Genomic DNA, 26834 nt, shown 5'->3' on the forward strand with positions numbered 1-26834 from the left:
TTATGTTATTTTGTCTTAAAGAACCTGGAGCAAGCAGAGGATGGGTTTGGACCTTGCTCTAGTATAGATTCCCAGCCTGCACAGGTGAGCATGCATCAGCCCTGGCCTCTTACACACCACCCTCTCTGCTGCAGGCACATCAGAGCCTCTCCCTCTGCTGTCAGGTGGTCTCTGGGGCAGAGAGCAGCTGTGCAGCAAGCAGAACCATCAGCCCCAACGTCCCACTCACTACACAGGGTGCAGAGATGGGAGAGGCCCTCCTCCATCATCAGTCCTCCACCTCCTTTTTCCCCAGACTTAGAGCTGGCCGGGATGGGTACAAAGCTCACCTTCACCAGGATGTTCAGCATGGCACCTGGGTAGGAGATTGTCACCTTTGGCTTCTTGGCATTGGTTGACTTGATGACAAAGTTCTCTGGGAAACTGTTGGGGAGGACACACCAAATCCCATCAGTATCCAGTTCCAGAGGTCTCCTAAAGAAGGAAGGTCACTGTCAGGAGAGCGTATGATGGGTGAGGATCAGCTCTGTGTCCCACATAAAGGCAAAAGCAGCCTGTTTCATCCACTTGGTCCCTTCTGCAAAGCAAACCCTCACAATACAACAGAATAACCACACCAGTGCCAGAAATCTGAATCTTCAACATTGACTGATAAAAGCTCAATGTGCTCCCAGATCTGTCCCAGATGCAAACAGACCTTTCTTCCCCAGCTCAGCACATACTCACCCAATCTGCTCGATCAGTTCCCTGGCCTGAGTGATGATATTCGCTCCTGTGAAGCATACGATGCCAGCCATTTCCATGGAGTACCAGCGAGCTCTGTGAGCAGAGGAATGAAGAGCATGAAGCACTCCCTCCCAAACCCAGCTACAGAAAGGGCAGGAGGACTTCCAGAGTAAGAAGGGCAAGAAACCCATCAACACTGGCCCTCAGTATATAGTTCTCCTTGGCCTAGTTATGATGCTTCAGAAAAGCTGGACACCCACTAACAGACAGGCTTCCCATCACTTATGCCCAACACTTAATGTCTGGCAGGAGTCTCTAGGATGAGAAGTCATTGGTAGAAGCGAGAAGAGTGTTGCAGGCAGCACTCACCTTCATCCTGGTGCTGCAGAAGCAGCAAGTGACAGTCTCCCTAGAACAATCCCAGTTTCCAAGGGTCCTCTCCAGAGGACCCCAGCATCACCCAGCAGGGAGACTCACCCTTTCCGCATGACGTAGCCATAGAAAGAGTTGAGGATGCACTTGTGGGCCAGCTGCAGGGAGTCATACAGGACTTCCATGTTCTTGCAGCGCTTCACTTCAGAGGCATCTCCTGTCTCCACCGCGGCAGACAGTTTCTTCTTCCACACCTGCAAGCCACAGGCAGTCAGGATGATCCCACACATCGCTACTGGTGGTATCCAACCGGCTCCCCCTCTGTCCCAGTATAGCATGACAACTCTAGAATGGTATCTTTGCCAAAGATCAGTAGCATGAGCTGAACATTCCCTTTTCTTTTGCAGCAGAGCAGGAGTTGGCCAGAGGCACTTTGCCACACAGTAGGAGGAACCTGCAGCACCAATAGTAATCTGGCTGTGATCAGAGTTCAATCAGCACCAGCAGCACTGCCTGTCTGCATCAGCTGTGCTGCGCCACATGCACAGGCCAGAACTGAACATGCTGCATGCAGCAGCCCACGATGTTCTGGCTAAATAGCAAAACCACCTGTGCAGAAAAAGCCTCTTGGCCAGCTCCATGATTCATGGCAGAAGAGGCAGCGGTGAGTAACCACAAAGCAAATGGCTTGTTAATTAACTCCACCAGAGGCAGAGTCCTAGGGCCTTGTCATTGCCTCCAACACACTCCAAGAATAATGTGCCCTGGTCTCCTCTAGCATGAACCTAAATCAGCAGAGAACTAGAACATCCTCCTGGAATCAACGGTTCCTTAACGCAAGGTCTAGACCTTTCTTCCTACATGAAGAGACAAGCAGAGAAGCCAGGTCTAGACTGAACCCAGCCAGATCAGATATATCACAACAGAGACTAGATGAGGATTTGCTAAACCCAGTGAAAACTGGAGATGCAGCTTTGTTTCTGACAGCACCACAGAGGCAGTAAATGCCATGGCAGCAGCCACAGCTGTCAGGAGCTCCACCACGTACTTCTCAAAGACGAAGGCTGAACAGAGCAATCCTTTAGGGCTTGGATCTTGGGTGAGAGATAAGAGGTCCCCAGCCTTAGCAAGACAAGTTAAACCAGAGACTGAGCTTGCTACCTTGTGCAGCCCCTTGAACTCGTAGCGGCGGTCCCTGAAAGCTCGTACTGTGTCCACATAGAAAGAGTTCTCTCGCTGGCAGATGGTGGTGACTCGTTCCTCCACCTTGGTGACATGGATCTTCTTGTACGCCTTGCGGCAGTAATCTAGTCAAGGGAAAAGGCAGAGGGAGCTTCTCAAGGATGGGCACAGTATGAACAGGGAGACATCTAAGCATCAGGCACAGGTAAGCAGGGAGATGGTCCTGCTCCAAAGGGAGCGGAAGGAAGGCACCAGCACAGAGGAAAACAGTACCTCCTTATGGAGAAACAGGGACAGGTGGGGGAAAAACTCATGATGCATGTATGGCCCATCCACAAACCCAGGCTCTGCCCCTAGCCAGCTAGATGGTTCTGCTGAAGAGTAGCACGCCAGGTGATGGGATAACGTTATGTTTCCCTTTCATTAACAGGCTTAAACTAGCAGCCTTCCAAAAAAAAAAAAAAAAAAAAGAAAAAAAAAAAAAAAAGAGAAGTCATTCATGTTTCAGCTCTCAACAGGAGAGCTCCACAGCTCTCAACAGACAAAAGGAGAAAAACTGACACAGGCACCAGTGCCTGACCTCTCTTTGGGAAGCACACAGGAGCCCCCAGCATCCTTGAGAAGGGCTGTCTGAGAGCAGACCCAGTCTGAACCCACCCCACAGCTGTAAGAGAGGTAATCAATGGTAAGCACCACTCAGTCTAGGTTGCAAAACTGCTCCAGATCATGAGCTTGATTATTATTATTTTTTTTACCTGCCAGCCGCTTTTTCTCATATTTGGCCTGTTCTTCCCGGGAGAGCTCGTGGAAGGCGCGGGGTGCTCCCTCAGGGGACAGGGGAGGGAACTTCTCCGACTCCAGCTGCTGCTGGATGCGGTGATACTCACTGCGGCTGGCAGGCACTGCGGAGGAGGGCAGCCATCAGTTTCCCAAGGGAGAAGCAGGAATTAGTCTCCATCTTTGTAGGCTGGACTGCACGGTCCTTACTGTACTTACTGAACTCTCCTCTCCACTGCCAAGTCATCCGGCGCTGACAGTTGGCACCTGGTTTGTTGAAGTCACAGGCAGCACATGTGGCCTCATCCACCACAGCTGAGGGCTAGACATGAGCAAGAGACACAAAGGTGTTAGAGGGGACAGCTCTCCAAATGACAACTCATGCCAGCACAGGTGCTGGGTGGCACTAGAGCATAGACATAAACATCAGAGATGGTACTCGGTGAGCATTCCTTTCCAGAACCTTTCAGGAACACAACACCCACAAAAACAATAGCTCAGCCTCAGCACAGCTGGCATCACGGCAGCCTGAGTGAATTTCACACCCAGCCTTATAGGATCCCTCTGCCCTGAGCCAGAAGTTCAGGCCTTGCTGCTAAGGGGATCCAATCAGAGGGATCACTAAGGTCATCTGAAAGACAAATTAGGAGAGATGAGGTTGATGTTACCCACTTGCAGCCTGTTGGTCAGAATGATATTGGGGTACATGGCCCCCACATCTAGATGGTAGATAAGGGGACACTCAATTCTGTTTGGAACATCCTTCAGGGAATTCAGTTTGACCTTGATTTCATCACAAACCTGTGGCGAGACAAAAAGTCAAATAATTGTTGAATTTGGTCCTTTACTCCTGGACAGGGACAGACTCTGGGGAAGGATTTAAAGGACCAGAGGAGCAGCATTAAGGAAGGACTCCTTGATCACCAACCAGTACTTTAGGTTTGGTTTTGGACCTCCAAGGTAGGCTTTACTTGTGAAAGGTGAGAGCAACTACTTCCTAAAGGTTACTCGGATCAAGGACCTTTTCAGTACAAATGGGTTAAAGGAGACAACAGCAAAGACCAGAAGTCCTCAGTCACTAACTGATGATGCCCCCCAAGAAACTCCAGGCTCAGCTTTGGAGAGGGGTGACCTGCGCTTTGTAGCCATTAAGAAGTCGTGAATGAGAGGAACATAAGTATTTGGGATATCTGAGGGGTCTGTCTTCTCACTAAATCCTGTCTCACAGCTTTGCTCCTGGTTGAGCATGCAAAGAGGAAAGCAGGAACCGCATCCCTCATCCAGGACAGAGACCCTGCATCCCCGGGGTGGACTTCAGCACCTGGGCAGGGGTGTCCTGGCTAGGGCTGCTGGAGGTGGCGGCTGCTTACAACATCCCTTAACACCATCTACTCTGCAGGTGCCCATAGATAAGCTTCTTGGTCTCTCTCAGTAGAGCACAAAATGAAGATGAACAGGCACTTTAAAGCTGCAACTCAGCCCTCCCTGCCAAGCCCAGCCATGCCACAGGCAACGTACCTCCTGGAAGTTGGTGACTTGATCCAACGGCAAACGCTCCTCCTCCTCGATGGCGTGCCGCAGCGTCTTCTCCACACGCCGCACCAGGAAGTCAAAGGCAGCAGGATTCTGCAGGGGCATGGGAATGGCACTGAGACCATGGGCAGCCATCCCCAGCTGCAGGCTGGCAGCTCCTGCCCTGCTGCTCATGTCTCTGCCTGACTTGAGGAGCTCTAAGCACAGCCCTTCAGCGTAGGGCATCATACTGAGACACAGGCAGGGCTGAGACCACCGACACCAGGTCAGATTTAAAAAAAAAAAAAGCAACAAAAGGAAGAGATGAGGGCAGCTAATGAGCAGCCAATTGCATTTGTGTTTGGTAGTGCTGCACCTCTCACGGCTGTATGCTGGCTGGTGCAAGGGTCCTAAGAATCAGACTTAGTCTAGATCCTTTTATATACCCAGTATGTGCTCCCCTGTGATCATTCACTAGATCATATCCACCATCCACCAAAGCGTCTCACACTAAGTGTGACGCATCTCACAGCAGAGAGTGAAACCACATCTGAAAACTTAAAAGAGTCCATGAACACAAGATAGCAGTGAAGCAGGGCAAGGGGGAGGTTGCAGAGACAGCAGCATGAACCAGAAAGAGATGAAAGACTCCCAGGAAGGGTTCAGAAGAAGCTTAGTTTGGGTGGAAGGACAGAGGGAGGACAAGACAGGGGACAGAGGCATATCTTCCAAGAACCACTGGCTCAAAACCAGACCCAAACCTCCACTTCGCTAGTCTCCCTTGCTGTCAACAAGGTCTGGCTTGCTTCCAGTACGTGACACATATGACACCTGCTCTCCCAGCGAAGCACAGACAGCCACTTGGAGGCCTCCTCCACATCCTCCCCAGCCCAGCTCCATGCAGCTTCAGGTGCTCAAGGTCTGCCCAAGCCCAGCAGGGACACGCGGGAGATGTTAACACCAGCAGAATGTTATTCCTCACTGCCACATTCCGTGAGGACAACAGTTGGCTGCCTTGGCCCCTTACCATTTTGAAGCGGCAGGGGATGTCACTGCGGAAGACACCAGATTCCAGTGCTTCCACATGACCTCCCACATATGTCTCCGAGTCAAGCACATGACCATCTTCTGTAAGTTTGTTGAATTCCTGCTCCTGCTTGTTAGGGAAGATTATGTTGGCATGGTAGGCCTGAACCATCAGCAGTGCCTCACACAGTGTCCCAGATCCTTTTCTTAACACCTGAAGGAGAGACATCAAAGCTGGTTTTAAACTCAAGAAGAGTAGATTTAGATATAAGGAAGAAATGTTTTACACAGAGTGTGGTGAGGCGCTGGCCCAGGCTGCCCAGGGCAGCTGTGGGTGCCCCATCCCTGGCTGGGCTCAAGGCCAGGCTGGACGGGGCTGGGAGCAGCCTGGGCTGGTGGGAGGTGTCCCTGTCTGTGGCAGGGAGCTGGACTAGGCGATCTCTGAAGGTCCCTTCCAACCCAAACTCGATTCAGCAAGCAGTGCTGTACCACCACTGGTGGGACCAGATGGGCCTTACAGCCACATCAGCAAGCCAGACTGTTTCAGCTGGTGACACACGTGCGACCATGCAGCAGATAGTACTGCAGCCCATGGCAAATGTGATGGGAGCAAGTGAGAAACCAACACAGACTCCTTTGTGTCGGCTGGGAGGAGAGCAGGCAAAGACCTCCAGTCTTTGCATTGTCTCCAAATGGACAGTGCAAAGACCTCCAGACCCCTGCTGCCATCATCTCCTGATGCTACTCCACTGTCAAGTGCCTTTTGTAAGCTAAACCAGATGGCGAGAGAGGGACATTTCCTACATGCTTAGCACATCCTCCCAACAGCTGACAACAGCCATCAGGAGACCCAGCTTTGCATGACTACAAGTAATCCTGGCTGAGCATGTAGCACCAACCATACATTCTTGCTCCAGCCTTTACTGTGGACCCTCAGGTCTCTTGTTCTTAGACACATCTCTCAAAACACACTGGGGCTATGGAGAGAAAGGAGTAGCTTCCAAATCCATCCTTCTCCCTGACACAGATGGGAAAGTGCCCAGGCAGTGGGAGTCGGGTCCATGGCTTAGCCATGCGGTGTGGGAGATGTGGCTCTTCACCCAACAAAGAAATCGTCATTTCAGGAGTGCACCCACCTCGTCAGGCTCCATGGGAATGATGGTGCACAAAGCAAAAATGAACGGATGCACATACTTCATATACATGTAATAGGTGGCAACTGCATCAGACACCGAATAGGTGGCCAGGGTCTGTTGGGGAAGGGTATGAGGCAAATTAATCCCAATCACACGTGATGGAGTAGCTCAATGACAATCTTTCATTGCTTCCTGCTAGACACGATTGTTATCGGCAGGAAGAAGGGAAAGGTGCATTTCTACATATCCTAGGTAGTAACGAATAATCTGTTTGCTTCAGAGGACATCCTGCTCTAGCTCTAATTACACCATGATACATCAGCTTTGTATGAGAAGAAATGGGGAGGATAAGCTCATGGCACATACACCGCTCATATGGGAATCAGGAGGCTGCTCCAGCAGAAATCCCCTGCCCACGACACCTTGAGTGCTAAACCTATTCCTTGTCCCTCCAGCAAATCATGGCTCTTTGTGACATTTCCAATTTAGGTGGTGCCTGCCACTTTGCCTTGATGTAAATAAATACAGAAAATACACAGCTCAATGCCAGTGCTAGAAACACTTCAAAGAAATCCCTTTCTCCCCACAAGCTTAACTGCTTCTAAGGCATTGGCAATCGGGGAGGCAGGCAGTTAATTTCGCAAAACCCACTGCATTAAGCAAAAACATTTTGTAACACTTTAACAATGCAATCATATTGCAGTTGCTCTAGGCTTGCTTTCCAATTGCTCAGAGGAGATACAGCACTTGGAGGGAATACCTGAGGCTCCTCCATAGCCATCCGGCACATCTCTTCAGGGTCCAGCTCCACTGGATCGTAACCCAGTTTTGCTTTAGCTGCTGCTTTCAGGTTGTGACTTCCCACTGGGAGGTAACTGTCTCTCTTCACCCACCTGGACAGAACCATGAAAATACCAGTTCATGCAAAGAAACCAGCCCTGCCCTTCAAAAAGGGGTTCAGGCTTGCAAACAGGACCTCAGTTGCAAAAGGGACCTCTCACCAAGGACAGCCGAGAGCTGAGCATCCAAGCACAGATGAGTAAGAGGCTGCTCAGCTTCAGATATCCTACATTTCTACCAATGCACTTAAATCCCAACCAGGACAAACCCCGCTATCCGTACCATCATCACTGCTCAGAATTACCACATTCCAGCTCCCTCACTGGCTCTAAGTTAAACATTTAGCCACTGGAGGAGACACTACCAGGACTGCAAGGACAGCCAGCCACTCTCCAAAGTCCAGACACTGCTCCAGTGGAGGAAACCCACATAAACCCCCCAACTTCTCTCTGCCCCATGCACCCAGAAAGTGTCTTTCCTCTTCTAGCTGTAGTGGGGGCTGGGTTAGGATATAGTCCTTTCCCTACTCCAATGGCTTGATCTTATCCCACCCTTTTTCCACTCCCCCAAACCTGACCTCAAACACCCAAGGACAGCCACCAGCAGGCTACAGGGAGAGAGTCAGCCCTGACAGCCCTTCACAGGGAAGGCTTAGCAGCTTCTGCAGTACGTACAGTGCCAAGGGAAAGTAGGACATGAAATGGACTATCACACCAGCCTAGGGAGGTGTGAAACATGAAGGCTTCCAACAAGGCAGGAGGACCGTATTCAAATACAAGTGCAGGTATTTTATACAAATTCAAGAAATAAAGACACAGTTATAGAGTAGAGGAGCAGCATTTGGTACCTTAGACAGTCCATGTGGATACACTGGGATGCTTTGTACTCTCCCTGGCTGTCCTTCTGAAACCCAATTTCCTGATACATATTAATTCCATGAGCTGCTGCTCTTGATTCTACAAAGGGCCTGGGGAAAGAGGCAGCATGAAAAGAAGGAACAGAACAGCCATTTCCCTTCACCTCCAACAACGGTTTCGCAACTGCTTTGCTAGAAACTATCTAAAGAATTTTTCTTGTGATTTATCCGTGCCATCTGGCCACTGACAAAACTTCCTGCAGGACAGAATTGCAGCATGACCCAAGAAGCAAAGCTGCTTGCTTACATCCTGCACCAGGAGGTAGAGGCACATGGTCGCTCTCCCCTCACCTCCCCAAGGCTTGCCTGCACCCCCCTCCCCAAAATCCTCCGGGTCTCTTTTGACCCTCTCCCTGCTCTCCCAAGGCTGGGGTCATCTGTTACACCAACATTGCCACCTCAACAAGGGTTTAAGGCAGCCCAGCCAAGCAGATGGGATGCTACAGAAGCTCATATTTCCAAGCCAATGACCACAGGATTTTGTGAGGTGCTCAAACTGACTAGACAGGTGGTATGGATCATACATCATCACCACTGTGTGAACTATGGAAGGATGTTGAGGCTGGTCCCTGACCCTGCCCCACAGCTCAGATGACACCTTGCCAGCTTAGTTTTCATTCCTGATCTTACCAGTCAAAGAAGTCTCCGTTGTATGTGACAATGATGGTGGGCTTGGTCTCCTGGACATGTTCAAACCACCTCTGGATTAAATGAGCCTAGGTTGAAACAGAAGAGTGGAAGAAATACATATATAAAGTAACTTCATCTCCTCCACAGACAGGTCATGGATACCATACAGTTTACTCCACCCTTCCCCTTTCCTCCACACCTAGCCCAAGCCTGACCTCTATCACCCTTATTACCAGAAAAAGAAAGCATGACCAGCCCTGCCAGACCCACTGTGTTTCCCAGCAAGGGAGCCTACCAAATGATTTGTTCTCTTTGGCCAACAAGAGCCCCAGGCAAGTAAAAGTCTGCTGGGCAGAACTTACTTACTTCATCTGGTTCATTAAAGACACAAAATGGACCCTCATACTCTGGCTTGGGAGTAAACTCAAAGTCTTCAATATCCTCCGAGACGATCTCCCTGTTTGTGATCAGGTAGCCCTAGGGAGGTGACAAGGAGGCAGTTAGGAGGACTTGGCTTGCAGGCAACCCGAAAATGCTGTCCAAACAATGGGACATTTTCCTCTTGAAAGCCAGAGCTCTGTCAAGGGGGAAGAACTGTTTGGGAGTCATCTGCTGAACCATTGCTGACCATTGGCTAAGGAGGCCATGGGGAGACAACACAGGACATGACTGTCCCTGTGGTCTCCAGGTTACAACTGCTCCCTCAGAGGAACACCAGCAACCTGAACTGGTATCACAAAACTAATTATCTTATGCATCATTCAGACTTTAATTTCATTTCCACAGCCACACACCAAGCACTGGCAGCAAGGCAAACCTGGAGCAAGCTGGGGTGGAGGTGAAACACTGGCCTGCTCCCCAGCTTTGCTGCTGGCTGCAGCGTGGAGGAAACCACTCTGCTCTCCCTTACCTGCCCATCAACCATGTAGGAGATCATCATGATCTGGTCTGTCTCTGCATCAGGAAACTTCAAAGGGAGTTTGGTAGTTTCAATGTCAAAGGCGAGAACAACAGGATCCTGAGCAGGACCAAATCCATTAGAAAATATTCTAAAGATGACTTGACTGTAAAGAGCAATTCCCATCAAGCCCAGTGCTAGCCTAGCAAGCAAACCATGTCTTCTAGACATGTCATTTGTCTTCTTTATCAACCCCTAAATCACTACTCAAGCCCAGAAACAAAGCTTTCCCCCTGCGCACCACAGTGACTCCAGCAGCACATCGGAAACCAGACACAGCAGCCGTGCACCTGGTCAGACCAATGCCTGCCTGACCAATGCTCACCGGTCGCTCCACAAGGTCATCTCGGCAGGTGATTTCAGGGGGGTAAGTGCTGCCCCGGTATCGCACGTTGTACCAGTGAGCCTGTCAAGAGATGAGGGCGGGCAGTGCCTGACTGTGGGGCCAGCTCCTCGCATCGCTTTGGCTGCTAGGGACAGTCCTGCATGAATTAAATGCAGCCCAGAAGAAAGGCTCAAACTGCAGTGGTGCATCAATCATTTAACTTTTCTGCATGTCATTAACTGAGGAGAAGGCCCAGCAGTACAGGACTAAGCTTTACACATGAACTTATTGTCACCAATGCCTTTACAAAGATCCTGGAAAGAAAACATTTCCAACCTGCCTGCACTTCAGGAGTAGAGCAGCAGGAAAGTGAAGCTCTTTCAGCTTCCCTATTCCTTACTCACCACGTGGATCTTCAGGTCAATGGAGACACGAACGTGGTAGGGTACATCATACTCCCGCATATCCACAATGTTGTCCATCTGGGTGGCAACCTTTCTGGAGATCCCCTCCTCATCTGTGCTCAGGCTGCCTCCGCTCAGAGCGCTGCAAGGAGCAGAGCGAGGCAGCTGCCTTACTGGAGCACACATCTTCACATGCTTGGCTGCGAGGGACAGCCATGTGGCACTGGTGACACCCAGCAGCAGGAGTCAGTGACAGGAGAGAACAGGAAACTGTTCCCCACCATGCAATCACACCCTGCTTGCAGAGGTGTCCCCGGAACAGACAGCAGACGCAGTCCTGTCACTCCCATCTCAATTCACCTTTTCTCATGTTTGTGAGCTGTGTCTGCTCAGATGCACAGCCAGACAAACCCCTGGGTGATTGTGTAGTGAATCGTTCTGCCAGCACTAGATTTATAAGTAAGGTAATGAGTCTAAGCACAACAAGGCAACCTGGGAAGCACTTTGAACAGGGATGGCATGCCTTCCAGGTGAGCAAGGAGTGCTTGTCGCTCAATTCTTCTTCCTCAAGTTTCAGCTGAAATCAGACTGCACGGCCAGGAAACCAGAGGGGCAAATTTTTCATGTGTATGTTCTGGTTGACTTCAAAAACAAAGTTGTTTTTTTTTTTCATATCTGCAACTGTGTTTCCAATCTTGTAAACAAGTGCCTGGCTTTTTATTCAGATAGAAAATGTTTGTTGGGGTTTTTTTCCACTTTAGTTACAGCTAGAAGGTTGCCCGGTGCCTCTCGGTATCCCTTCTCAGGGACAGGGCATCTGTTCGACCGGAAGGCAGAGGTACCACCACAGCACATCACATCCCAGAGGCTCTTGGGCCTCTTGATGTGCAGCACTGAGCTAGAAGAACCATCTCAGAGATGGGTGGCAGAGAGGCATAGCTGGGGTCAGACCTCAAGCAGGACAATGCCTCTCTGAGGACAGCTAAGAAACAGTTAAGGGAATCCAATTATTAACACAAAGGACTGACCAGTCACCCTAAGCAGAGCTCCCACCTTGACAGCATGGCCACGTAGACATCGCTCGCCTGGTCTCGCTCTCTGTTTTTCCTCACAGCAGGAGAGATCTCTTTCCGCACTTTCACCAAGTCATCCACTGTGTAGAAGGACAGCTTGATGTAGTTCCTCTTCAGGCCCACCAAATGGTTTGGCTGCAAAGCAGCAAGACACCAGCTCAGGGAAGATGAGTACTGAGGGATGGTCAGCATAAGGGGGGGTGGGGAAGGCAGATTAGACTGATGCAGGTGCAAGAACTGGCCAAAAAAAGGTGCCAGTGGGTGGGAGAGTCAAGCACCAAGAAGAGACCCTGGTGGGCATGTCAGGGAAGAATTCAAGAGCTGCACAGCAAGGGCCCAGCCAGCCCTGCTGCCCATGCAGGCAGGCCCACAAGCAGGATTCAACCCAGGGAAGAGAAGTCAAGAATGAGCATCCTCCTCTTCCCACAGTACCCTCTCCTCCTCCAATCATTAATTCCTGCAAATAAACTTCTTGAACACACAGTGAAACAGCTGATGTGCTCAAGGAAAGTAATTACTACCAATCAGCAACTAGCCTTAATTAACCCATTTCTGATAAGCACCACAAACAGCACTAAGAGGCTGAAGTCAAGCATGGTTTCCCTTCACTAGTCAGTCCCTTCCTACTTCAGGTCCAAAACAAAACCCCCACTACTCAAGAGCACAAAGGGCAGAGTAATACCAACCAGGTCCAAGTCTTCTTTGGGGATGGTTTCCAGCTTTGCAATCTTTCCTTGGAACTTCTTGGAGAGGAAGGAGGACACTTCTCGCTCACAGCCCTGATGAGAGACAGAGGCTGAGCAGCATGGCTCTGTCTCTCAAAAGACTATGGTCCCAAAGCAGTTTGCCCAGGTCCTGAGCTCCCCAGCGACCTGCTTGCCCTGTACCCTGGAGACCTCAGCCCTCCCAGGGTCCCCTCCTCACCTTCCGGGTGGCGATGTAGAAGTAGGGCTTGTAGGGCAGGGCCACCTAGGAAACAGCAGATGGGTGATGGTGGCGGGTCCACTCGTGGGACCCTCTGCCCCACCCAGCCTCCCCAGGGACCCACCTTGAAGCGGCTCCCATCCTCCTGGATGAAGTAGTAGTCCACAGCACTCACTGACCGCCGGTCCTCGTCCAGCACCTCTGTCTGCCCATAGACACCATGGACTCAGTGGAGTTCCTCCTGCGAGACCTCTCAGGCCCCCCCCGTCCCTCCGTGGGCCCCCCCCGTCCCTCCGTGGGACTCCCTTCCCCCCGTGGGACTCGACTCCCCTCCCCCGGCCCCCCCGTGGGACGGCCCCCTCCACCGTGGGACTCCATTCCGTCGGATGCCCGCCCCCCCGGTCCGCACCGGGTGCATGTTGATAAGCCATCCCGTCCGCTCGCCGGGCTCCGCTGGCCGCTCGAAACCGAACAGCGCGTCCAGCCGGTCCGTGCGCTGCGATCGCTCTAGGCGCTTGAGAGCGGACAGCGCGGGTCCATCGTCCCTGCCGGCCGCCGCGCCTTCAGCCCCCTCCGCCGGCTCCCGGCGCCCCCACCGCGCTGCCCCGGGGTGCCCGCTGCCGCCGCCCCGCGCCATCCCGCCCACCCCGCACAGCGTTTCCCGCGCTGCGTTCCGTTCCCGCGAGAGCGCAGCCACCCCGCCCCGCGGCGGGAGCGCAAATCAGAGAGCGGCCCCACCGGCACCTCCCGCCAATGCCGCGTGCAGCGCCCCGCCCCCCGGTGCCGCCCGCTGCGGGGCTGCGGCGGTGGGTGGGCGCCCCTTGCTCCCGTGGCGGAGCTGCCGCCCCTTGGTCGGCGAAGGTCCCTCCCGCCCCCGAGAGGCGGAGGAGCCGCCTAGGGGACCGGGCGTACACGCCGAGACGCCGGGAGCCCTGCCCGGCGCGGGACTCCGGGGCCTGCCCAGGCCGGGGCGTGCGGCTGCCTCCTTCGACTCCGCGGAGCCGGCCCGCAGCGGGGCACGGGTCCTCGGGACACGCGCGTGGACACAGCGACACGGGACACAGACGTGGGACGCATCGACACCGGGGACACCGATGCAGGACACAGAGACATGGGACACGGAGATGGGACACACACAGGATGCACAGACGCGGCATGCACAGGGATGGGACACAGACGCAGGACACACAGACGGGACACAAAGACACGGGACACACAGACACAGGTCACAGACGGGGGACTCAGACACGGGACATACGCAGGACACACAGACGGGACTCAGCTGGCTACAGGCAAGGTGCTGCCGTCATCAGCACCCATGCGCAGGACCCAAATCACACACCGGCCCCAGCCCCTCCTCCTCCGGGGTGGCAGGGGCGGGGGAGGTCACTGGTGCTGGCACACACACGCTCGCGGTTCACAAGCACGTGTGCTCTCGGGTCCCCTGAGCGCCAGCGTGGCCCCTCTGTCTCCCCGGCACCCCTGCCTGGACCCCAGCCCCACCCCGTGGGTCCTTCACTCAGCAGCTGGTCCAGCTCCAATTTTGCTGGTGAATACACAGGCACACCCCACCCCCACGGTTTTGGGAGATACTCTTGCCCCCCCGCCAGACACGCAGGCTGTGACACAGGGTCCAGCTCCTGCTACGCAGAGCCCCTCCTTCACCTCGCACTGGTGTGTCCCCCCAGTACCTAGATTTGGGGACACCATCCCCACCCCATGACTGGAGGTTAAAGACCCCGCTTACTCCAGTAGCTGCACTGGGACACCACTCACTCCAGGCAGTGACACCAGGTCCCCTGAATCAGACCCAGGTCTCACCAGCAGTTGGCTCTTGGCCCTTGCAGCACACCCTCGCACTGGGCAGAGTGAGGCAAGGCAGACAAATAGTTTAAAAAAACATTTAATAAGAAAATATAAAAAGATAGGACAGACTGTGGTGATCAGGCACAGGGCCCAGCCAAACCAGCCCTGGTTTATACCTGAGTGGCCCCTTTTGTACCACTTTCTGCCTCCCCTTGTTTTGTTCCTCCTGCTTCCCCTTCCCATGCCCACAGGTCCTTTCCTGCACCCCTCCCAGCCCATGTCCAGGGTCTCCCTGGATCATACACTCAGCAGCTGGGAAGCCCAGGCAGATCATCCTGGAAGGGCCAGCCCCAGTGTGGTTTCTGGATAGCCAAGGAATTAGTGTGAGTGGTGATGTCTGGTCCCCTTCACTGCCTCCCTTGTCATCTGCTGGTCAGGTCTGTGTCCCTGCATGGTCTTGTTCCCAGCTTCCTCCTTTTCATACTATCCCTAGTTGCACTGAAGAGCGTCAACCCTTAACGGGGCAGAGACACACTCTTATAGCATTATTCAGCAGCGATGTGCTCCAGGTTCAAGAGGAGGAATAAATATAAAGCAATACTTAAGACAGCAGTGTCATGGAGCATACGGTGAGGACCGCTTCACTCAACGCTCCCTGGAAGCTCCTTTGTGTTGCTGTTTCCACTTAGGCAAGTCTGAATTGCACTTGAGCTTGACCAAAAAAAACCTCTTAGATACTGGACACCAGAGCAGACTGCTGCTGCCCTGACTGGCGTGTTCAACAGCAGGAGGATGCCATCAGTGAAGGCATCTACATGATCCAGAAAGGAAGTGACTTTATGGATGCAAAGAATAGGATATAAAAATAATCTGCTGATTTTCTTTTGGAAGTAAAGGGGCTGTCATTGAGTTGGAGTTTCCCTGAAGATGCATGAACCTTTATCTAGTATCTGTGCTCTTTTTTGTGTCTTCTTTGGGAGGAGCTCCTTCACACAGCTGCTGCTGCTGGAGTCAGGATGTTTGTTTGCTCCTTCAGTGAGTTTTAGTCATTTGGGTAAATGAGACTGCAGAACGAGGGGAAGGTTTAATGTTAATATGGGTTCACATCAACATCTCTGGCTTGCTGTGGCTGGCACATGAGAAGAAGCCTTTGCAGACAGCTCTGCCTGGTAAAGCAGCTCCTCTCTTCCAGCTGTGAGAGGTGCCCGTGGACACTGAGGACAGGGAGGCTGAGCTGGAGGGATCTGTTGCGATGGGAGCTCCTCTGCTAGCAGCTGCATGGAGCTTCTGGAGAGGCAGAGGCCCTGTCTCATGGAAGTAGACAGGTCCAAGGTGTTGGCACTGGACCAGGAATCAAAGTGTCTTGTTCCAGCAGCTTCTCACCAGTCTCTGGCATGACACTGGTTGTCCAGTGCTGGCAGCTGAGTCAGCCAAGGAAGGCAGGCTTGAGACCGGACAGTTCAGACAGCTTATCGCTGCTTTGCACTGTGGATTTTGCCTTGAAAAGTGAGGATCCATATGCTGTTAAACCTGACTGCCCTTCTGTTGCTCCCGTAAGCTGAGAAATGGGAGCAAAAGCGGCCTGCCTTCCCAGGCCTAGTTGGACTTCTCCAGGTCTGCAATGAGGTATGGGTCTTTCTTCTGGAGGATACAGTAGAGCTGTTCCTGGGCCTCCAGCCCTTTCTTCTCAATAAGCTCCAGCAAAACCTGGTTCCTCCTTTGATGCGTAACTTGACTTTGCACCTCCTCTTCTTCTTCACTGTTGATGACGTTTACATCCCGTAAGTGTAGCAGAATGGTAGACAGCTGGCTCATCCTGGAGCAAAGCTCAGTCTTGTACTTCTTCATGAAGGCTGTGCCTAGCCGATACCAAACTCATGTTGCTGTGCTGCACATGGCCAGGCAGCCACAGCTGAGTGCCACGCTGCAGGATGTGGCATCCTAAGACAGTGGACACCATGGCTGTACACCCTGCCCCACAGCCACGTGTCTCCATTCCTCCACCAAGAAGGATGGGCACCCACTGCACCGGTGGTGGGAGCACTGGAGGCACAGCAAGGAAGGGGGCGGGAGCTGAGGGAGGTGAGGTAGGTGGCAGCTCCCATCAGCTGCCAGCAACTGTCCCCAGCTGGATTCCTACAGTGTCTGGGCATGAAGTTACTGTGCTTCCCCTGGCCCTGCAAGGTGAGGAGCTCCTAACTCAGAGCACAAGGTTGCTCAAGGCTCTGAAATCTCACAGGACTGCCAAGCAGTTTGTAATGAAACAGAGCCCAGAAAGGCAGCCAATGCCAGCGGGGCACTGAGCAAGCTGCAGGTCAGTGCAGTGGGCAGCGCTGCTTGGCTTCTCCTCCCAAACCTCCACCCAGTCCTCCTACACAAGGCTGAAGTGGGCACACAGACAGGCATCTCCTTGTAGAATCACAGCATGGCTTGGGTTGGAAGGGACCTTTAAAGATCTCCTAGTCCAACCCCCAGCCATGGGCAGGGACATCTTTCACCAGACCAGGTTGCTCCAAGCCCCATCCAGCCTGGCCTTGAATGTGTCCAGGGATGGGGCACCCACAGCTTCCCTGGGCAACCCGATCCAGCATCTTACCACTCTCAGTGTAAAAGATTTCTTCCTTATGCCCGACCTAAACCTGCCCTCTTTCAGTTTAAAACCATTGTCCCTTGTCCTGCCCTTGCTCTTGTCTGCCACCCTACTCTCCTGGTGCTCTTGGGCAGATTGTAGGCCAATGTGGTGACTGCATGCATGGCCAGCAAAAAGAAGTAACACTGAAATGTCCAAATTTGTGTCTATCTGAGCCTATCTGCCTCAACCTGTGACTTAGCTGCCTGGGTGTCCTCTTGGATCTGGCCTTTCATTAGTAAGATGTGATGCAAGAGGTAATGATGAAGTGTTGTGGCCATGGAGAAATTAGGCTGGGAGAATACCTGTAGAACTGCTGGGCAGCATGTTGTTGTTACTGTATTTGAAGCAGGTGGAAAGCAAAGCCCCTTGGCCAGAAACTCCTGGAGTTGCTGTAAAGGTGGCCCTGCTGTCCCCTCTGCCAATGCCTGGTCGCAGGCTCCTTCCCAGGGACATCAGTCCCTTGGAAAATGCTCCCGTTCGGCACAGGGGCCATCAGCCGCCAGGCTGGCTGTATGGGATACAGCAGCTGTACCACCTGCTAGAACACTGATGAAATAGTGTTTGTGGACCATGAACTGTACTAGCTGCAGTCATTCTCTGTACCAACAGCATGTCTGTCCCCAAAGAAGGCAAACCAGTTTGGAAGGCCACCAGCACCATGCCACTTTACCCACCCACGTGGCACAGAGCATGCTGCCAGTAAGGGGGGAGCAAAAGTTTGAGGCTGCAGCTTTCAAGGCTTTTTGTCTAGAAACTATCATAAGGATGGGAAAAGAGGCTGATATCTGCTTTAAACCAGAGGCTGGTGAGCTCCAAAGAAATAGATTCAAACTCTAGGAATGCAGCTCTGAAACACTGTACTGACCTGAGAAGGTCTTGGAGACAGAGGCAGGAAGATTAATATCACCTGGAAGAGAGAGAGAGATCACTGAATATGCTGCCACTGAACTGACCGTGCCTAATCTTCCACGACACCTTCCTGAGGTGCCTAATTCTTCATGAAGCCTTTAGGTGTTCCTCCTGCTGTTCCTGCCCACCTGTGGAGAACTCAATAGAAGGTCCTGGGCTCTGCATGGCTGTAGGTGTTACTTTTAGGGGATGCTGCATTAGACTAACTATGAAGAGGTCTCAAGGCGTACTGAGCAGTACCATACCCTGTGCCTGTGAGATGCTGCTGCCTGCAGCTCCTCTGCCAAGCTTTCCCACAGGGGACCCCACCGGTGGGTGCTGCTGCCTGAAGTTAACAGTATGTGTGGTGGCTGCTGAGCTGGCCCAGCAGCAGCTGGGCAGAGAGGCGTGGAAGTGAGGTGCCTGCAGCTCTTGGAGCTGGGTGCACCTCTGTCCTCCCCGAGGACACGTGAACACGAGTCTTGGCACCCACCACTCCTAACCCTGCTCCTGCCTCCATCATCTGCTGTCCTGACTGAAGTTCTACATGGGACCCGAGCCAGCACAGCCAGCCCTAAAGCAGAATAGCTGTAAGCAATGGTTTCTCGGTGCCACAAGAGAGCAGTCCCCACACCATCAGCAGGCTTGCTGGGTGCCATGTTTGTGATGTTGCTGTGAGCAGAGACACGTGATGAGGGCACTCTGGTCCACCTGGCCTTGCCCTGATCCTGTATGCTCTGGGCGTTGTTTCACACACTGCTGTTGCACTTAGCAAATCTAGAAGAGTAGTGCTGGCTGGAACATGTAGGTTTTTAAGATGCTGATTTTCACTAACATTTTGGTATTCTCCTTACCTTGTCTGCATCACAGAGTGTTTGCACTAGCACATCCATGGGTGTTCATTACATTAACAGGCTTTTAAAAATAAGTTAGATTTCTATGCAAACATTAACCAAGAGAACAGAGAGACACCAATAGTGCTGTCACGCTCTCTTAAACCCCAGCATCTGAAACTCTACATGAAATCTGAAGCTCCAGCCTACTGACATTGGGGTATCCTTTCAGATCCCTGTTCTTCAGTGGCCAGTTGCTGTACACCCATGGTTTGCTTTCCCTGCAGGACAGGTGGATGATGACCACAAAATGGGTGAGGTCTGCTTGAGTGGTGCACCTCTGCTTTTGCTAAGGTGAATGAGCACCTGTAGGGACCTGCTGGTCCTACCTGATCTCAGTGATGCCCTCCAGACCACAGCGCCATTGCGTGTGTCTGTCATAAAGAGTCCAATTTCCTCTGCCATGTTCCTGATGTAGATCTCAACAAAGAGCTGCTGCTCCTTTGGACTCTTGTAGCAAAACGGCAAGTGTGCCTGTAATGGTAAAGAAACAAGTTGAGCCTCTCACTGTGGGGAGCTGCAGTGAATTCACACACATCATCCTGTGTTTCTTGGCCTTACCAGCAAGAAAAAAAGGAAGATGTACGTCAGGACTCTGCTGTTCTGCCAATATCTCAAATTTTGGTTGGAAGGGACCTCTGGAGTGTCTTATCTGATGTAACTCTCAAAGACAGACCAATGTCAAGTCTGGATCTGCTCAGCCAGCACTTTATCTAGCTGTGTACTCAAAAGCTCAAAGAGCAGAGATTCACCACCTTCTAACCTTCTCTGATGGCTGCATCTCCACCAAGTGATAAATTTTTTCCTAACATTCAGCCTTAAATTCCCAGGTTGCAACTTCACAGCTGTTACTGCTTTTGCCTGACACTGCCAAGAGCCTGGGTCTGTCATCTTCACAACTGCTCTTCAAGGCAGAGTGACCAGTTACCACTTGGTCAGTCCAGGAAGTGGGAAACCCAAACTCTACCTTGTGGCTCATGGGTTTAAGACTCTCTCGCAATTAACCTGAAGGCCCTGCCTGTCTGGGGCTGTGCTCAGCTCAGCAGAGGTTTGTAGCTGCAAGGGGGAGTGATGAATAAGCTGGAGGGAGGGATGCCTTTCAGAGGAACCTGGAAAGGCTGGAGAACTTAGCTGGCAGGAAGGTCATGCAATTTGGCAAAGGTAAATGTAGAGTCCTGTGTCTGGGATGGAATAGCCTCACACCAGACAAGAGCCTGAGCTCTGGGTGGACACAGAAAGCAGCTTCACAGGGAAGAACTGATGGGAGTCCTGGTGCGCATGCAAGTTGAACAGGAGTCAGTGGTGTGCCCTGGCAGCAAAGGCAGTCTGCATCCCCAGGCTGTATTAACAAGACCACAGCCAGCACAGTGACGTCAGGGATTCTTTCCCTCTGTTCAGTGCTTGTAAGACCACATTTGGGCACCAGCTCCAGTTTGGAGCTTCCCAGTACAAGAAAGACATGGACATCCTGGAGCAAGACCAGCTCCAGGCTGGAATGCACGATATGCAAGCAGAAGCAGAGGGAACTGGGTTTGTTCAACACAGAGAAAAGAAAGTCACGGGGAGGACTGATCACTGTCTCTAACTGTGTGAAGGGGGACTAAAGAAAAGACAGAGCCAGCCTCCCGGAGGTGCACAGTGATGTGACAAGAGGCAGCAGGCACAGGCAAACAGAGCACAGCAAGGGAAATTCCAATTAGATAACAGGGGAAAAAAAACACAAGGAAGGTGTTACAACACTGGACCAGAGACTCAGAGAGGCTGTAGTATCTTCATCCTGGGAGATATTCAACCTTGACTGGACATGGCCTTGAACACCTTGATCTAACTTCAAAACTCACATGCTTTGAGCAAAAGGTTGGACCAGAGACCTCCTGAGGTCCCATCCGACCTAAGTTTCTGATTCCCTTTTCATGGTGGAGTGCAGACCTATGAAAGGAGATTTTCATAACCAGCCATGAACATGCCATTGGACTGTCAATCAGCTGCTCTCAGGATGTCCCAAGTTTCTGTCTAAAAGAAGTAACCACAAGGACTAAATGGCCAAATCTTCCCAGATTTTCCCAGCCATTGCAGTCTGATTGCCAGAGGGCATGGTGCTCAAAGTCAGAAATCCTCAAATGGAGTTTCAACAGAGAAAGAAATCATGTCACATCCTCATGGCATAGAGAGAAAGTGTCTTTCCAGTTCTGCTGCTAAGCTAAAGGAAACTCACTGCAGAGGAGAGGAAGATGAAGGACTTGGGACCACACCTGAGTCAACACCTCTGAAATTTCTTCTTGATATGCAGCTGTGGTAAGTCCAACAAGTCCTACATCATGCTTTCTGCCCTAAGGGAAAACAAATGCAGCCCCTTTTGGGCTTTGGTGTGTGCTCCCTGCTCTTTCTGGGGATGCGTATCGTGAAATACCTTTGCCACTTGTAAACAGTACAGCTGCCTGCACCTCTGGCTCTGGGGCCTCATGAGACAGATTCTGGTAGCAGAATATGGCTGAAGACAGAGACTTCTATTTTCTATTTCACTTTAAAAAAACAAAAGGGAACAATCCCACTTACTTCAGGCATTATCACCACAAATTTTGTACTGATCACCTGGTAAACGCAGCCAAAGAACAGAGGGTTGAGTGGAGGAGGCTTGGGAATAAACTTTGAATTCCAATTCCTCTCTTGTTTTTCAATGGCCTGTAAACATCAAGCATTGTTTTTCAGGAAGGAGAAAAGAAAACAAAACAACCAGAGCTGTGAATTTGGGGTAGCCCTTGGAAAGTCAAGAAGAGAGTAGCCCAGTCAGAGCAGACTACTGGGTGTGCATCACAGGCAGTGCTGTGCCGCAGGGGCTGGCAGCTCCCGCTAGCGCAGGCAGGAGCCTACCGTGTGCAGACAGGAACGTGGGCAGCGTAAAGCACTGCCACTCTGAAAGAGGGTAAGGGCTTGCACACAACAGAGAGCCACTGGTGTGCAGCCACCTATTGTCATGCCTGGCAGTCACCAGCAAGTCCTACGTCTGCTCTGTGTGGCAGAGCAGCCCGTGCCATGGCTTCGCTCATGCTAGGACATGCAGTCCTGGACAAAAACACAGAGATTCCTGGAGGCATCCATTAAAGAGGATAGTGGAGGAGGCAGGAGCAAGGATGCTGTCCTGTGGTGGGAGATGGGGGACACAGGACCATATGTGAATCAGATGCTGGTGGCAGAAAAACTGGGAGGCATCTCTGCTTATCAAATACAGTCCCCGCTACTGCAGCCACCCTAGATATCCTTTTTTAACCCAGAAAAGCTCCCTCCGTCTTACCTGCTTCACAGAGTTGTCATCTGGGATCAGGTAGAGGTGAAGAGTCGTATTTGCAGCATTGAGCTGCTGAAAGATCAGCACCAAGGAGTGCATAGGGAGTGAATTTAAGTTTGAACGTAACTTCCTCCAAAGCACCCCAAGCAGTGAGAAGCTGGGATTCTCCAGGACTGCAGAGAAAGCGATCAGTCTGGTTGGTTTCTTCAGGGTCATCCTCTCAGATTCAAAATGGGCAATGGAGCATAGGCTGGTATTTACACCTTCTGCAAGAGACAGCAAAGGCACCGAGGTTCTGGTTAGTCGTCCTGGTACCACCTCAGGCTGCCTCCTCTTTAAGGCTTTAGCAGCAGAAAGAAGACATACGTCATACACAATGACATGCTCTGCTTTAAGTCCCATGTGTGTCCTGGGCTTTTGGGGTCTGGCAGGGAGTTGCAGGCCTTTGGCAATCTTCCTGCAGGCTCAGAAAACTTCGTATCTGGAGGTGACAGCTTGGGACCGTGAAAATTGTCAGACCGCACCCATGCAGCATCCTGTATACAAGCATCACACCACCACACACCAGGGAGGCAGATGGTTGCTGTGTGGTGATTCACTCCAGTTTTTGGTCACCAGAACAGCCCAAACATTCTGAGGTGACATCCCTAGGGATGACTGGGTCAGAGAGCTCTGCTGACAGCCAGTCACCTGGATTATCTCTGGAGCACACTTAGCTGTTAACCTGACAGATTAATATAATTACAACATTTGGCTTAGCACAGCGGTGTCAGTGAAGAGTGTGTAGAGCCACTTCTTGACTGACATGGCTGCTTGCTAGGCCCTGGGTGGGAGACGGAGCCATGGAACAAGAAGCATGCTCTGTTTTGGAAGAGGACATGGATTTGCCAGAAGAGTCCCTCAGCCAGCACACCCAGTGCCTGTGTCAGGGCCCCCCAGCACAGGGGACTGGGACTCCTCTGCACACTCTGCAGCCCAGCCATGGGTGCTGGTGCTCCTCCTCCACTCATTAACAGTGGTTCATTAAAAGCACTAGAGTGCAGAGAGCTCAGATCCAAGCCCTGTGACTCCTCATATTGCCTGAGTGAAAATGGACAATTTCATTCCACTTGCTGTTCTGCCTGGGCCAGCTCTGACCTGTTGCATCCCACCCCAGAGTGGTCCAGCCTGTGAGTGGGCACAGCCGGCCAGCTCCTGTCCCAGTGGAGCCAAGCAGAGACAGACATTGCCATCCACAGCTGCCATAGATGCAGCAGAGGGCTGAGAAACTCTCCAGGAGAGCCTGGGGGCTGATCTACAGCTGGATTGGGGTAGTGTATGGGGGTCGTCACAGTAGCTGGGAGGAGAGGGCAGGCAAGGAGGAGCTGGTGGTGTGGAGCAGGAGCGGGGGAAGGGACCACTGGAAAAGCTTGATAGAAAGTGAGAGAAGAATGAAGGATACCTTCAAGGCAAAACAGAGGAACACAAGGGAGTACAGAGGACCTCAGAGGGAAGGGAGAATTTGGCCCTGTCTGGAGACACATCTATAAGGAGCTGGATATGTCGCCAGGGTGGGGAGACCCAGGTCCCTGCAGCTGTTGTACCTGCCAGGCAGATGAAGTGGGGGAGATACACCGTCTGCACGACCCTGGGCTGCACCTCAATGTGGAAGAGGGGTCCAGCGGGCATCCATGTTTCCTGGTCAGCCTTGCTCAGGTGCTCAGTCCAGGTGTCATATCTGTAGGTGATGGTCACTTCTGAATTCACTTCAAAGCTGAGGCCCGTGATGGAGCACTGGAAGATGCCTGCACCAGGGAGGTAAGCTCTGCAGGTGGGAGAGAAGACAGGCTTATGCCACCTGAGACAGGGCTTTTGAAAGGTGCTCCCACTACCCGACAGCTCTTACCGGTACCCAGTGTGGAACTCGGAAAAGTCTTTGATTATCTCCGGCATCACTTTTGGAAGATTCTGCAACAAAAGTGTGGACAGTTTGGGACTGAATAGGGTGTTCTGCACTGGGTGCTGCTTGCAGGAGACACGCTGGGATTTACCATGAAGCACAGTGTAGCTTGGCATGGGAGTTTGGAGCCTCGCAAGCAGCAGCAGGGGATCAGTAGCAGCTGCCCGCTGCCCAGAATGCCATCACTCTCATCAGTGAAGAGGCCAGAAAAATCATTGACTGGCAGCTCCTCTGCCCTGGGATCCAAAACAAGCATTGGCCATGTCTGAGGCTCATGACCCCTTTTACATGGATCCCCATAGCAGTGCCCAAAAGTACCCTGCACACAGGCACAGCAAAGAGGACTGATTAAGTAGATGCCACTGGGGTGGGGAAGGCATCAGTTAGTCCATACATCCCCCAAGCATCTGTAGGAAAGATAACAGGTGGACACACAGCAGCTTGAGAGTCCCAAACTACATGTTGCACCTACTCATTTTTAGGATTTATTTTGCAAGTGGGAATTCCAGATAGGAAAGTTTCCATTTCCTGAGGGAAAAAATGTTGTTGGCTGCTGACTTTCTTGTGAGTGAAGCCTGGTCTATCCCCCCTCTGCCATGGTGTATCAGCAGAGAGGACAATGGCCACAGGCAGATGAAATTCAGCAGCGAGAATAAAATGTGGGATGCAAGGAAGTGGAATTTGTCTTCCCACAAACTTGAAAACTGGGGCAGCCTGTGCTGAGTTAGCATAGCAAATGGGACCGGACTTTTCCAGAGGATGCAGAATTCCTGTGAATAACAGATTTTGAAGGCACATCCAACCTCCCAGGTGACAGCCAGGGTCAGTCCCAGGTATCCTGCTGTGCCATTTCCTTTGGGTGTGACAGTGCCCTGCCAGGACCGGCAAAGCCCTTACCTCTACCATGCAGCAGCAGAACTTTGCCGGCCGTGGTGAGGCCAGGTTCACGCAGCGATAGCTCTTCTGCAGAGGGAAACATAGGGGAAAGCACTCGCAAGTTGTATTTCTCTCCTCCAGCTGTGCTTGACTGCTGGAGTCAGGAGGAGGGGTCTTCTAAGAGCAGGAGCAATATCCCCGGCATCAAGTGTAGCACTGGCCCTGCTCCCCACTCCTGCAGGGGGGAAATAGGCTGGTGCAGGAGCTGTGCCTGCCAGACCTGCCGGCATGGTGGGATCCCCATCCTGGGACTGAGGGCAGTGTCGACCAGCTCCTACCACCCAGAGAGGTGCTGTAGTGGCAGCGGGCAATGTCAAGCCTGCCGTCCGCAGGGGGGTTGCAGACTGTGAGCCCACATGCTACAGCTGTGCTTTCCTCCCCAGCCCTGTGGTGCAGCGCTCCTTGCTCAGGCACCCCAGCCTCAGGCATTGTGTCTTGCAAGACCTCACCTCTGTGCTCCTCGAGGCCTCGTCTGTCAGAGGTTTGTGCAAGCCTACCGACAGCGCCTGTGGGGCTAAGCCTGTGACCAGAACAACAAGAAGACGTCATTTTTGCCTCATATTTGGGAGAAGAAGCCATCCTCAAACAGCCTTCACCCACCCTTCCTGACCACCTTAGCCACACTGGTCCCCTCATGTACCACTGCATGCTCCCACATCTACCACAACTTCCATGTTCTCCTCCACGAACTGTAGCTGGGACACGCTCACCACTATCCACTGAGCTGGGGTCCTACGCTCATCACTGTGCAGCTCCACCAGCCCTGATGCACCAGGTTGTCAGTGAGGACCAGGGCATGACCTTACCTGAAGATGCAGATGCATAGTCAACATACCCACCACCACCTCGCACTGCAACAGCAAGACAAAGCAGAGGAGACCTCAGGAGACAGGTCATGTCCAGAGGAGTATCCCAGCCTCTGCCCACCCTCTCCCTCTTCTTCACGCCTTTGCTGTGAAACCTTTTGTTGCTGGTTTGTGCCCACTCGCACTAAGCTGCCAGTGCCAGGAATCCCACCCAGCTGCCCATCCCAGGAAAGCAGCACACTGTGGGGCTGAGAACACACTCCCAGCTTCCACCTCTCCATCCCTCCCCACTGCCATGCAGAAAGCAGATTTCTTGCTCAGCTTCCAGGTCCAAAGTCCTTCCTTTCCCTCCTGCCTTCCTCCCACCTTCCAGTGCAAGTACACTCTGGTAGCTCCCAGGTGCACACACAGCTGCAGCTGCCTTGCCCCTTCCCTCCTGCCTGCGGTCCTGGCCAGGGGTCCTTCCTCAGGAGACACCCCAGTCTGCACCCACTCCCCGCTCTTCACCCACCTCCCCCAGGCCACCCTGCACTTACATCTTCTTATACAGAACAAAGAGCTGTTGGGTGTGATGTTATACTGTCGCAGGGTCATGTCATCCACCATAGGTTGGCCATTGTAAATCAGCCTCACTCCGTCGGGGGTCAGGGAGGAGTCCCATGCACTCAGCTTGGCCTTAAGCTCGTGCACACTGTCGTCCAGAGACACTGGCACTGCAAAAGATTTGCTATTCTGAATCCTAATTATGACGGAGAACTTGCCGGGGCTGTCAGCTGTGGGCTGCTGCTCAGCCATGGTGTCTCTTCCAGCTATTGCAGAAGATCTGAGTTCCGGGTCTGTCATTTCC

At 52.3% G+C, this 26834-nt stretch overlaps 2 protein-coding genes across 4 annotated transcripts in view; both read right to left on the reverse strand.

The window, feature by feature from the left end:
* Window positions 1-13453, reverse strand: part of POLE (DNA polymerase epsilon, catalytic subunit) — a 29451-nt gene extending 15998 nt beyond the window's left edge. The window contains exons 1-22 of one of the 2 annotated variants that reach the window (XM_056334805.1): window positions 13211-13453; window positions 12926-13006; window positions 12802-12846; window positions 12564-12656; window positions 11858-12012; window positions 10805-10946; window positions 10401-10481; window positions 10028-10135; window positions 9484-9594; window positions 9118-9203; window positions 8419-8538; window positions 7492-7624; window positions 6732-6845; window positions 5597-5809; window positions 4576-4683; window positions 3730-3858; window positions 3277-3379; window positions 3036-3182; window positions 2260-2405; window positions 1204-1352; window positions 727-819; window positions 330-474 (exon numbers count right to left, since the gene is read on the reverse strand). In XM_056334805.1, the coding sequence (XP_056190780.1) occupies window positions 330-474; window positions 727-819; window positions 1204-1352; window positions 2260-2405; window positions 3036-3182; window positions 3277-3379; window positions 3730-3858; window positions 4576-4683; window positions 5597-5809; window positions 6732-6845; window positions 7492-7624; window positions 8419-8538; window positions 9118-9203; window positions 9484-9594; window positions 10028-10135; window positions 10401-10481; window positions 10805-10946; window positions 11858-12012; window positions 12564-12656; window positions 12802-12846; window positions 12926-13006; window positions 13211-13438 (2730 nt within the window). In that variant the 5' untranslated portion in view covers window positions 13439-13453. Of the gene's footprint in view, window positions 1-329; window positions 475-726; window positions 820-1203; window positions 1353-2259; window positions 2406-3035; window positions 3183-3276; window positions 3380-3729; window positions 3859-4575; window positions 4684-5596; window positions 5810-6731; window positions 6846-7491; window positions 7625-8418; window positions 8539-9117; window positions 9204-9483; window positions 9595-10027; window positions 10136-10365; window positions 10482-10804; window positions 10947-11857; window positions 12013-12563; window positions 12657-12801; window positions 12847-12925; window positions 13007-13210 lie in introns of those variants that run through there. The other variant, XM_056334815.1, reaches the window with a different exon arrangement.
* Window positions 13454-14688: 1235 nt separating this feature from the next.
* Window positions 14689-26834, reverse strand: LOC130147535 (caspase recruitment domain-containing protein 8-like). 2 transcript variants are annotated; one of them, XM_056334830.1, is made up of 11 exons: window positions 26524-26832; window positions 25988-26032; window positions 25631-25701; window positions 25143-25208; window positions 24192-24253; window positions 23890-24110; window positions 22313-22572; window positions 21577-21702; window positions 19350-19494; window positions 18105-18146; window positions 14689-16466 (listed from the first exon to the last, which is right to left on the reverse strand). In XM_056334830.1, exons 1-11 carry the CDS (start codon window positions 26828-26830, stop codon window positions 16204-16206), a joined length of 1608 nt encoding a protein of 535 aa, XP_056190805.1. In that variant the 5' UTR covers window positions 26831-26832; the 3' UTR covers window positions 14689-16203. The 2 variants fall into 2 exon arrangements, with proteins under 2 accessions (XP_056190805.1, XP_056190816.1); XM_056334841.1 differs by lacking the exon at window positions 14689-16466 and adding an exon at window positions 16473-16784 and having other exon boundaries at window positions 26524-26834.

This window comes from Falco biarmicus, chromosome 1 (genome assembly GCF_023638135.1).
Source record: "Falco biarmicus isolate bFalBia1 chromosome 1, bFalBia1.pri, whole genome shotgun sequence".
NCBI lineage: Eukaryota > Metazoa > Chordata > Aves > Falconiformes > Falconidae > Falco > Falco biarmicus.

Coding starts and splice junctions, on each gene's coding strand:
- LOC130147535 (XM_056334830.1), bottom strand. CDS start 26,830: ATGACAGACCCGGAACTCAGATCTTCTGCAATAGCTGGAAGAGACACC. Junction 26,033..26,523: donor TTTGTTCTGTATAAGAAGAT/GTAAGTGCAGGG, acceptor TTGCTGTTGCAG/TGCGAGGTGGTGGTGGGTAT. Junction 24,254..25,142: donor TCTGCTGCTGCATGGTAGAG/GTAAGGGCTTTG, acceptor CTTTTGTTGCAG/AATCTTCCAAAAGTGATGCC.